This window comes from Vespa mandarinia, chromosome 2 (assembly GCF_050613455.1).
Source record: "Vespa mandarinia isolate Hongniang chromosome 2, ASM5061345v1, whole genome shotgun sequence".
NCBI lineage: Eukaryota > Metazoa > Arthropoda > Insecta > Hymenoptera > Vespidae > Vespa > Vespa mandarinia.
This window is the reverse complement of record NC_140811.1, coordinates 6510001-6522343: the sequence shown is the minus strand read 5'-3', so window position 1 is coordinate 6522343 and position 12343 is coordinate 6510001. Positions and strand designations below refer to the sequence as shown.

General features: G+C 31.4%; 2 protein-coding genes across 3 annotated transcripts in view; one reads left to right on the top strand and one right to left on the bottom strand.

The window, feature by feature from the left end:
• Positions 1 to 12343, top strand: part of Slip1 (SLo interacting protein 1) — a 160841-nt gene that overhangs the window by 143361 nt on the left and 5137 nt on the right. The gene's annotated exons all lie outside the window — the stretch shown is intronic.
• LOC118439652 (uncharacterized) overlaps positions 9461 to 12343 on the bottom strand; it is a 112971-nt gene continuing 110088 nt past the window's right edge. The window contains exon 16 of the mRNA XM_085664975.1: positions 9461 to 9488. Within this exon, the coding sequence (XP_085521101.1) occupies positions 9476 to 9488 (13 nt within the window). The 3' untranslated portion in view covers positions 9461 to 9475. The remainder of the gene's footprint in view (positions 9489 to 12343) is intronic.

Here is a 12343-nt window from a genome sequence, read left to right as displayed (position 1 = left end):
TCACTCACTCTTGAATAAATGAGATCCTTTAGGTGTTTCGCAAGCACGGAAAGGTCAAGAGGGTTGCAATTTAAAATCGAATCGAATTGACTCGAGTCGAGTCGAGTTGAGTCGAGTCGAGTCGAGTCGAAAACTTCTGCCTCCGTTATTCTCCGCTCTTTCTTCTTTATTCTCGTCATCGTTGACGTCGAATTTTCTTGGTGAATATCAAACAAGTTTAAAATTCGCAGGAGTTCGCAGCTACGCGCTGTATAGACGTTTGACTCGGCGAAAAAATCTGTAGAATTGGCCAATATTTTTTTTTTTTTTTTTTCACTCTTATTCAACTTTGACAGGCATCACTTTTCCGTCTCCTTCCCCACTTTTTTCTTTTCTCTTTTTTATCAATTCTTTTATTTCAATTCTTAGCGAGACGAAAACATAGGGGCTTTCCTTCAAGCATGAACTAAGATCGATTTTAGACTTTTAGATTCAAATGTGAGCCACTATCAAGAGCAACGCATGTTGTCTCTTTTAATCATTCGAACCGTGTGTTTCTGACAGAACATCGAATTGATTTACGCATGTACACATACACACATATATATATATATATACATAACGGGGTATGCAACTATAATATCACGAATCTTGTTTCTCCCTGACGTAGAACACAAATTCAACTCTTTGGTTTTGATCGCAAGCCATTCTCTCTCTCTCTCTCTCTATCTCTCTCTCTCTCTTTCTCTCTCTTTCTCTCTCTTTCTTGTATTCTATCCAAGAATAAATGTTCACAAGAAAAAAATAATTGTAATATGTAAGTTATCCATACTTTACATAAGAGATAGTTATTATAGAAGGGAAAAAATATATATATATATATTTTAGTATATATCTGTATTTATATATATTATAGAAAATAACAAAAGAAATCTGACAAACGACATTTTTAGTAACGATCAATGTAACGTAATTAACTCGTCATATATGTCTCGTACAATCGAGTTTGTCACGTGTTAAGACGAAGAGAGAGGGTGTGATCTAATACTCGAGAGAGCATATATCGTAACCCTCTCTGCTCATATATACCCATGTGTTCTCGTGTGTCAAGCAAAGTCCTGTGATTGACACATAGCCGATACAGGAACGTTCGCTAATACAGTGATTGGGATCTATCCACGGCAGGAAATATTATATTACGTATGTTCTCTCCGTTCGATCGAAAAAAAGAAGGAAAAAAAGATAGAAAGAAAGAGATTGAGAGAGATAGAGATAGATAGATAGATAGAGAGAGAGAAAGAGAGAAAGGGGGAGGGGGTGAAAGAAGTTAAAGAAAACATAAGGGGACAAAATCAGAAGGGAGATGCCTTGGAAGAAGGGCTCGAAGTAGAGTACGACGATGACGATGACGAGGACGAGAACGAGAACGAGGACGAAGACGACGACGAGGAATCCCTCGAGTTGTTTTTCCGCATGGATTGCAGAAAATTTACGCTCGTTTTTCCGCTCTTTCTCCTCTACGTTTATCACACGAGCGACGTTGCGTTGCCGTCGGAACATTGAGTTTGCATAGGACACGCCGGTCGTTAGGTTGAGTAAACTTACTTCCAACATTTTGCGGAGAAACTTTTTTTTCTTAAAACTCCTAACCATTTGTATACTCCCTCTCGTGGGAGATGAACGAATTTGATACATTCTCGGGCAGATATGTATATGTATATAATTTGCGGGCAGATATGTATATGTATATAATTACATGTACATAATATATGTATATGTATATGTATATAATTTTTTTTCCCTAACCCACATCCGCTTTTACGTAATATCGAATATATATATATATATATATATATATATATATATATTTTATATATATATTTATCTATATATATATATTTATATATATATATTTTATATATATATATATTTATCTATATATATATATATATTTTATATATATATATTTATATATATATATTTTATATATATATATATTTATCTATATATATATATATATATATATATATATAGATAAATTTTAAAATGAATTAATAAATAAACAAATAAATAAATAAATTATCAAATAGAAATTTATATATTATAACTATAATGCATTATATACTTACGTAAATGTAAAAGCATATGTTTGATCGTATGAACGGAATACAAAGGTATTAATAAAAATAATACTCTAGATAATTAATTCGCACGTTCCAGCTGATCCCTGGCTTAGCTAAAAGAAATATATATATATAGATAAAGAAAGAGAGAGAGAGAGAGAGAGAGAGAGAGAGAGAGAGAGAGAAAGAGAGAAAGAGAGAAAGAGACCCGTCTGTCTTTTTATCGTACATAATAACCACGCTTTTCTATTTCATATGCCACTTTATTCGTTTCTTTCGATTAATATATCGGCTGATATAGAATCTCATAAGAAATTCGTTCAATCTAGAAACGGCGCGTAAATTAGAATGTAAAAATCATATTACATATCTAATTAATATACTCTAAACCGGATAATTAAAATTCCCAACGAGTTTCTCTTTTGAATTCTACGGTAATATTTTTTATTCGAAAGCATATCCTAACCGTGTTGAACTCTAACGGTATAAAACTTTTCATCGAAGGAATTTAAAAAAATTAAAATCGAACGTTTATATTTTCAATATTATACTTTTATTACGAACATTAATCAAATTTAATGAAATTTTTACCATAATCGTATCATTTATCTTGGACTAAAGAAAAAAACAGTATATATATATATATTCGAGTCGATTGATGTTAGCAACAAAATGCAATCGGATTCGTTGCTATAAACGTTATATACGAAGAGGAAGGTTATTTGGATGAGATTCTAATGCGCGTTACGATCATGGTTCTGTCGCTAGTTCGGTCTAGACGTATATATACCGCATAGGTTTGGCTGCGTAACCGCAAGCGGACGAAAATGGTTCCGTTACTCTGATGCAACCCTTCCTTCCAATCTCTCTCTCTCTCTCTCTCTCTCTCTCTCTCTCTCTCTCTCTCTCTCTCTCTCTTTCTCTCTCTCACTCTCTCTTACTCTTTCTCTATCTCTCTCTCTCTCTCTCTCTTTCTCTCTCTCACTCTTACTCTATCTCTATCTCTTACTCTTTCTCTATCTCTCTCTCTCATCCTCTCTCTCCATCTATCTATCTATCTATCTATCTATCTCTGTCGTTCTCACTTTATCCTCTCGCAGTACCGCGGACATATATGTATAAGGGTGGACAGAACTGAGGAGAGAGAACATCTCGCGCCGCAACAATGTCGATGACAACGGCAAGTTATGCGAGCTATGTGACCACGACCATTTCGTCGGATGGTCACGCGGTAATACCGACCAATAGGTATGTTGTTCGATGAACCCTCATGTATCTCGTTCTCTCTCTCTCTCTCTCTCTCTCTTTCTTTCTCTCTGTAATGTCCCTCTCTCCCTTACCTTCTCTTTCTCTGGATCTCCTTGAACGTCGATAGAGATAGAATGGAATTCCTGATTGATCGATAAAGTACTTACTACATACGTCTTTGATCATGTCTATATTCTTGAACATATCAAAGAGTAAAATCAATAATAATTATGATCTATTATATTATTATCTCTTTTAACAAATGTTTTTCTTACGTTTTATATTATTTCACAGTTAACATTTATATTATTTCACAGTTAACATATTCGCGTATTATTTCAGAGTTAACATATTCCCCGTTTATCCGATGAAACTCACTAATTGATTATTCTATATAATTTCAAAGAATCATATTATATTTTTATAATTGAATGTTACTATGTTTTTTGTTATTTACGATGTGTACGAATAGAAAAAGAAGTATTGTTGCTCGATATCACACTTGTAATCATTTGTTGTTTTAAATTAAAAAAAAAAAAAAAAAAAAAAAAAAAGAAAAGATGAAAAGAAACTTTTAATGTTTGATGAAAATTTATTGTAAATATTAAAATTGAAAGATTATTGGTTTAAATACGTTAAATATATCTTTTTTTTGTTTTTGAAAACGACGAATATAATGAATTTATTGCAACATTTTCACGAACTTGTTTATTTTAAATAATAACTTCATATCGTATTTAATAATAATTTAAAATATAAAACATATTGATATATCATGAAATAATAATAAAATTTAACATATTTAACAATAAAATTTAATAAAATTAAACGAAATTAGATAACCAGATTAACAATTAAAACTTAATATTTAACGATAATGTTCTTTAAATATAAAAGAACATTTGAAAAATCTGTTCGATACGTGAATGATTTAAAAACTGCTATAATCTTTATACTTAAAACTGCATTTATCTATCGATTTTAAAATGACGTAGGACTAAGTTACACCGTTATATTAGAGCTAAAAATTATGTTTTGGATTGACGTGGGACTATGTTATACTGTTATGTTTAAATTAAAGATTTTCAAATCAACTTAAAACTTCATTATCGGTATTAATGTTTTAATAATAAAAAATTAAAGGGACTTTATCGATATTAATCGCTTTCGATAATAATCGATAATAATCGCTTTGTATTGTTCAAGTTAGCAGAGATATTTATATTAGTATTCTAGTTAGAGGAAACACATGGCATCTCTCTCTCTCTCTCTCTCTCTCTCTCTCTCTCTCTCTCTTTCTCTCTCTTTCTCTCTGTGTGTGTGTGTAAATTTCTATATGTACGTCGAAATTATAGAAATTTTGTGGTAGCGGGCATTGATACGTGTACGAACAAGCTCATATATACCTTGATGCAATCGAGTGCATATCGATTAATGCAGTTCGCTTTATTACTCGGAGAATCGAGATTCATCGATGTGACGTGACTGTTGCACGAAACGCGATGAAAGCCTGTCAACTATATTACACTAATATAGAAGTGTATTCCATTTAACTACGTAATATCGCGTTCTTTTGATCTTCATTTACGGAACAGACCATTTAAGAACGCTATCGATCGTATATCTACCATCACCAGCATTCGTTATGTAACATATGTCTGATTTGATAAACGATATCGGTCGACAAGGAAGATTTAATGAGACGCATAGTACAGAGAGAAATCAACGTACAGTTTACATAACATAGATTGGACGTTATTCACTATGTGTTTGTAAACACATCGTTCATCGTTCATATAGATCTCGTTTTCGTTTATTGACAATCGTTGATTGCTTGACTGCCATTTTGCAATTTTGTATTAATCGATACATTCATCTAATAATATTTTACGTATAACAACAAACGTCTAAACAAATGATACGACGAAGTTCATTTTTTTTTTCGTATTTAGCTTGATCATAACATTTTATAATTTAAATCGAAAATTTATTATTATTTTAATTTTGTAGAAAATTTTCTAAATTGATTGTGAGATTTAAGATGAATTCTAAATGTTAACAGAATACAGTTACAACGTTAAAATTTTCTCTTAATACTCTCTTTTATCCATCAATAGTTATTAGATACGTGTACATACGTACTTACATTTAATAAGAGTTAATCGAACGATACGATACAATATGGGCTTATTTATGTGTAAATGCGAAAATTTCGAATAATCGGGGACTTCGTATATGTGTGTAAATATAACGGGAAAACGGCAATCCCATTGATCGAAGAAACATTCTTGTAATTCTATTTATGGTCGACGGTGAAATGTATTTCGACGAGTTAGGCGCTATAAAATCCTACGAAAGGCACAAACGCATTACTCGAGATGGCACGCGTTTAAATTAACCGAATAACGTGTTTCTACATTTCTTCATGAAATGTAGTAAGTACTTACGTATACCGCAACGTTCCATCGACTTTTGATGTTTGAAGATAAATCTCGAAACATTATTTACTGGTAGCAGAAAACACGACGCTCGTAAAACTAAAAGATAAGAGGAAGGAGAAAAGTAGTGGCATTGAAAGAGAGAAAAAGAGAGAGAGAGATAGAGAGAGAAAGAGAGAGAAAGAGAGGGTGGGGAATTTAATCTTATCTTTGTTCACTCTTTACGTTGTTTTCTATTTTGAAAATTTTTCTACTTGAAAAATTGTTTTCTATTTAAAAATAATAGAATCATTACACGCGAAATGACTTCTCTTTCCGGTTGAATAAAATCATTATTCTTTACCATTTAACAGGGATCATCGTGAAATCTGTCAGATACAATTTTGCACGATTAATGAAAAAAAAAAAAAAGAGATGAATATTGTTTTAGACACAAAAATCAAATATTTTTTTAATAAATTTTTAAATATTTTTTACCTAAAATGAATTAAAATATCAATCGGTTTGATGACGAAAATTGAGAAAAAAAAAAATAAATAAAAATAAAATTATTCATAAAATACAATAAACTATATAATTATCCAATTAACCAATGATACTTGTTTTATTTAAATTTAGATATCAAAAGTAAACAAAGAAATTAAAAGAATGAATGAACGAACGAAAATAATAATCGATATTACTTCATATAAAAATTTGATCCCTTTAACGAATCGAATTAAAAAAAGAATATTTCTTTTTTTCTTCTTTACTCGACAATGTTATAATGCCAATGAAATGAAAATGTTAATTACTTTATTAATTGTTAATTATAATTGTCACTAAAGAGTAATGTTATTCGTTGATTAACAAACACAGAAAATACAGGGTAATAGTCAAATTAGATCTGAAAATGCGTTTTATGCTCGTACATACGTACATATATATATATACATATATACATGTATGTTACATATTAGGGATAATAATCGAAATCTCCATTCCGTATATTTATTAATAGTAATAGTGTTAGTATTCACGAAGAGGGAGATTTCTCGTACAGTGGTGTACAAATAATAATACGGACAGCTCGCGGGAACGAGCCATGGAGTTAGGCGAAACGCGATAAGGTATTTTAAATTGCCTGCCATCCATCCAACACGATTCCCTGTCCGCTCTTGACGGCTGTCAGAGGTGTCTCTATCGCGATTGTCGGTGTCACGTTGCACGAATGGCGCGTTTCATTTCGTTCCTCTTCCTCTTCCTCTGAGATAAAGAGAGAGAGAGATAGAAAGATAGATAGAGAGAGAAAAGTTAAGAGAGAGAGAGAGAGAGAGAGAGATAGAAAGAGATAGAGAAGGGACGATCCATGGCCCATTTCCCTCGTTACCGCATGTTTTCTTTTTTCCTCTTTTTTTTATTTTTCCTTTTTTTCTATCTTCTTTTTTTCTATCTTCTTTTTTTTTTTTTTTTTTTTTTTTTTTTTTTTTTTTTTTTTTTTTTTTTGCACCGATGATAGATAGAGAAATACAAATCCAAAGCTCATCAATCTCCTTGAAATTTCCCGATCGATAAAACGATTTTATTGCCACTTCACTTTCGTGCGGATTACTTTTGTTAAGGAAAAAAAATAGAATATCAATTTCCCTCTTACCAAATTTTATTTTCTTCTCTTTTCTTTTTTTTTTTTTTTTTTTTTTTTATTTTCTCGTAAATCCGAAAGAGAACATTGACCAAATGTTGATTCCTTATTAACCAACAACTGGTTTTGACGTTTAATCAATCGAATTAATCAGAAATATTCTATTAAATTTATGTTATATGAGATAATAATCTCGCGTCATGATATCGTCAGTTTCGATAAAAATTATGCTGTAATTTTTATAAATGTAAAAAAAAAAAAAAAAAAAAGAAAAAAACCATTGTCAAATGATTACACGAGACAACATTTTGTGTGATCATTACATCCAGAGATAGAAAATCGATAGTTTTTCTTTTTTCTTTTTTTTTTTTTTTTTTTTTTTCTTTTTTTTTGCGGGATGAGCCATGGGAGGAAGGGGAATGTTATAAAAATTTTGTAGTCTCATCAAAGGCGAGATATGAACTCGCAATAATTACGGGCGATGAACGTTATTAACGTATCTCGTCTGTTCGTTTAAACGAAATTATGGGCCACGCCTATCATCGTCATTACCATCATAATTGCATCGTGTCGTAGACGTTTATCGATCGTTCGTCGTTAAAACGATTGAAACGATTCTTCTCTCTCTCTCTCCCTCTCTCTCTCTCTCTCTCTCTCTCTCTCTCTCTTTATATATATATATATATATATATATATATATATATATATATATATATTCTCTTTTCTCTATCTTTTCTTTTCTCCTCTTCTCTCTTTTATCTTTTTTTTCTATCTCTCACGAACAAGGAAAAATGCTCTTATCTTTCCTAATCGAGTTTAACAGTAGATACGTCTGAAAAGGGGTGGCTAAAGTCGGCCCTTTTATCCGATCTCTAGAACGACGAATCCCGCAGCTTTGTCGACGTCTATTCCTCGTCGAAAAGAAGAAAGAGAAAGTACTACTACGTCGGAACATCGCGTTAAGTTTCGATCTCATCGCTCCCTTGAAGCTCTTGAGCAACAAATGGAAGACATCAAGATGCCAAATCACCGTCTGAGCCTAAGAACGAAAATTCTTGCTCTGCTTTTTAAAATTCTTTTCAAATAAGGATATCTTGTATTTTTTAACACGTCCCTTATCGTGGATCTAGAATCTATTTCTAAATTTGTAGAAAATTTTTATTCGATATTAATAAGTAGATATATAATTTGTATATATACATTGTCTCTAGTGAACTATTGACGTTTCGAAATTATAAAAATCTTTTTTGAATCTTACGATTGAAATACATTTTTCCCAAGTAATATTATAATTATAAGTATATTTATAAAAAAAAAAAAGGAAAAAGTATTGAAGGTAAAAGTTTTTTTTTTCTTTCTTTTCTTTCTTTTTTTTATACTCATCACATATCGTTGACATGCATCATTCGTGATTTGCAAATTATTTTTCGGCGACTTTGTTAAACAAATTTTTCATCGTACTCTGTATAAATTTGTATATTTATATACATATATACATATATAAAGAAAAAAATAAATAAAGAAAAAAATCGATAAAAAAGAAAAGATGCTTCCTATTTACTTCGCTTATTTATAATGTTTAATTAAAATAGCTCTTTAAAAATGATTATCTCGGAGTAAAAAAGTTATTTCATTTCATGTTCATTCTCGTAAGCTTTACTTAAATATTCGATAATGGTGCCTGCAGCATGGTAGAAAAAAAGAAAATATAGCGGTGATGTATATTCTTTGGTCGTTTGCTAGTTCTCAGGTCTCACGATGTTTTCAAGCTTTTTTCCGCTTCTACCTTTTGTAAAATGCGGAAGAAACTCCGTTAAAGTTGGTCGGTCAGTCGTTCGTTCATTCGTTCGGACGGTCGGTCGGTCGGTCGGTATAGTAACGAACGAATTTACGAATAAATTTACATCCCAAGCGAGCTACCAGTACCGTAACATGGAATTTATATCTTAAGTCTGATTCCACAAGGCAAATGTTTCGTCCAATATGAACATCGTCCTCATCGCCCTCTTCGTTGTCCACCTCATCGTCCTCTCTTCGTCGTCGTCGTCATAGTTATAATTCTCTTCTTACTGGAGAATCCTGGAAGACATTAAAATTTATGCCGGTTATTAATATTTCCTTGACTATCTGCGGGCTAGCATAGTAAAACATGGCATCTTCCTTTGATGGGAGAGAGTTAAAAAAAAAAGAGAGAGAGAGAGAGAGAGAGAGAAAAGAAAAAAATGAACAGAACAATGGAAAGTAACAAAGTTTTCTTAACTCTCCAACGATAGGATAATTAAATCATCGATCGTGACGTGATACGTAAATTTTATCGAAGTTGATCAGAATTTTTATGATTAATTAGAAAAGAAGGAAGGTTATTAATTATTGATTGTTAGCGTTATTATTTATATAACAATGCGATAACGATAATTATAACGATTGATATCGATTTCAAAAATATATCCAATACTTAGAAATAGATAATAAATTTTGTTGTTTCTTTCGTCATAATAATGATATTATATATTAAATATCAATTATCATATGTGATATTCATAATAATATTATTCGTTTGGATATACGATTCGAATGATAAAAATCATTCTACTCTTTCGCCATAACTCGTCTCTGAAAAACACCCTTACCCTATCTATTCGCTCTTTGTTTTTTCCTTGAAAGCGAAGCAAAGAATGGGCAAAGAGAAAGTACGCGTGAGATAGGTTTCTGAAGAGATTTATTCGCGGTATATTTAACCCTTCCACGATTTCACGAGTACGCGCGATTCTTTATAGAATCTCGAGTGTAGTCGAAAAGAAGAGAAGAGAAGAGAAGAGAAAAGGGGGAGGAGAAAGGAAAAAAAAAAAGAAGAAAAAAAAAATAAAAAAAAAAAAAAAAATCTCTTGTTGCTCAAAAAGAAAACGAGATTGGTACACGGAGTTTCTGTATCACGAGAAAATAGCTAAATACACGTTCTTGCATACGCTTTATTATTACTTTTGTTAATTATTTTCTATGGGGAAAAGCCGCGGGAGAACGTGACAAAGGAAATTCAAGCATGCAATACGCGCCGCGTACCTCCATAATGTATATAGAATTGTATATAGTATGTACCGCCCAACTCTTCCATTATATATAAAACAATAAATCGTAACTTACAACAATGTAGAATGCGACACGGTGTAGTAGCTTTGAAAGACAACTTTATCAACCCTTAATATATTCACAACGCGCATTCGAAATCTTCTTTGTAGATATATTCATTTTAATATTAATAGATAATAACAAAAGGCAAGAAGCTATTCGAATATTTCTTTCCTTTTCTTTTTCTTTTTCTTTTTTTTTTCTCTTATCGCGTTTTACCAAGCAAATTGATACGATTATTTTTAACGAACAGTTTCGAAAGTAAACATTTTTCTTTACAATTCGATTTTTCTTATTTATTTAAATTTAAATTCTTGACAAATAGCCAAACGCTATAACGATACGATTGAACGATTAAATATCTTTAACACGAATAATGTTTCTTTTTTAAAAATTGTTATATTTATAATGGAATTTGGGAATGCAATCTAAGAAAAAAAAAAAAAAAAAAAAAGAATAGAAGCTGATCAAAATTACTATTCCATTTCTTTTTCTTCTTTTTTTTCTTTTTTTTTTTCTTTTTCCCTTTTTCCTTTTAAACATTCCTTGCTAGAAACGAACGGAGATAGAAAAAGAGAAAAAAAAAAAAAAGAAAAAGAAATTGTGTTCGGACGGAAGCATGATTAGAGAGTAACACGAATCGGAACGCGTCGAGCACTTTAAAGAATACAAAGTACCTCTGTTCAATTTACTATCCTTAAATCCAAGCACTTAGTGACAAATTAAGTCCCACCTGCTACCCCTCAGAATATAAACGATCCTTTCGTGCCTTCTCGAGCGAGGGTAAATGTTTGATCGGACATTAGCTTGCCCCTCGGGGAGGAATTAGGTTTAATTGGAGATACGATCGGTGAATATTCGACTATTTAAAAGCCCTTCCAGTCCGGTTGATCAATGACCAACGATTACAGCGCATCGTCCTAATTCCGTGGTTGCGCTGTTCGATGTTTAGAAATCGTCGAGGCTAATTCGTTCCTCTCTCTCTCTCTTTATTTATCGATCTATCTATTTCTACGTATCTCGTATCATGACATTTACGATAAGCACGCACAATACTTGGCTATTTAATGCATTCAAACATTACCAACGAGTAAACGAGCACGATGATAAAAAAAAAAAAAGGAAAAAAGAAAAAAAAAAGAAAAAAAAATGTATTCGAAGAGAAAACTCAATAGAATCGAACGAACAATTAAATGTGCGTGCATCTGCAGTCGGATTAGTAGTCGCTGGGAAATTCTTCTTTTTTTTTTTTTGCTTTTTATTTTTCGTTCTTTTTTTTTCTTTTTTTTTTTTTTTTTTTTTTCTTTTTTTCTTTTCCTCCCATCCATTTTCCCTTGTTACCATCGATTTCAATCTGTCGCGAACATACGTATAAAATGTTCGCTTTTCGTTCGATTTTTAAATTAGACGACGAATTGGTGAAATGTTTTCGTTTAAAAAAAATGATACTTCTTGTTTTTCGATTTTATATTAGCAAAAGGTTGCCTATGTCGGACTATTTCTTTCCCCCTCCCCCCACCCCCACTTCATTCATATTTTTCAATGGAAATTAAATATTCAATGGAAACGACAAATTTTCTGATACACTTTAAATTTATGTGAAAGCATGACGTTAGACGTATACAATGAAACAATACTGTCATTTTACAACAATAAAATTGTCAATAGCTAATGGAAAATGTTATTTTAATAATTATATTACACTTTTATTTACTATTATATGGTAGTTTAAATTCCGTAATCCAATAAATTAAATGCAACAATGTCCAATTGGTTTGATACAATGGCGAAGTCATGTTTTCACGTAG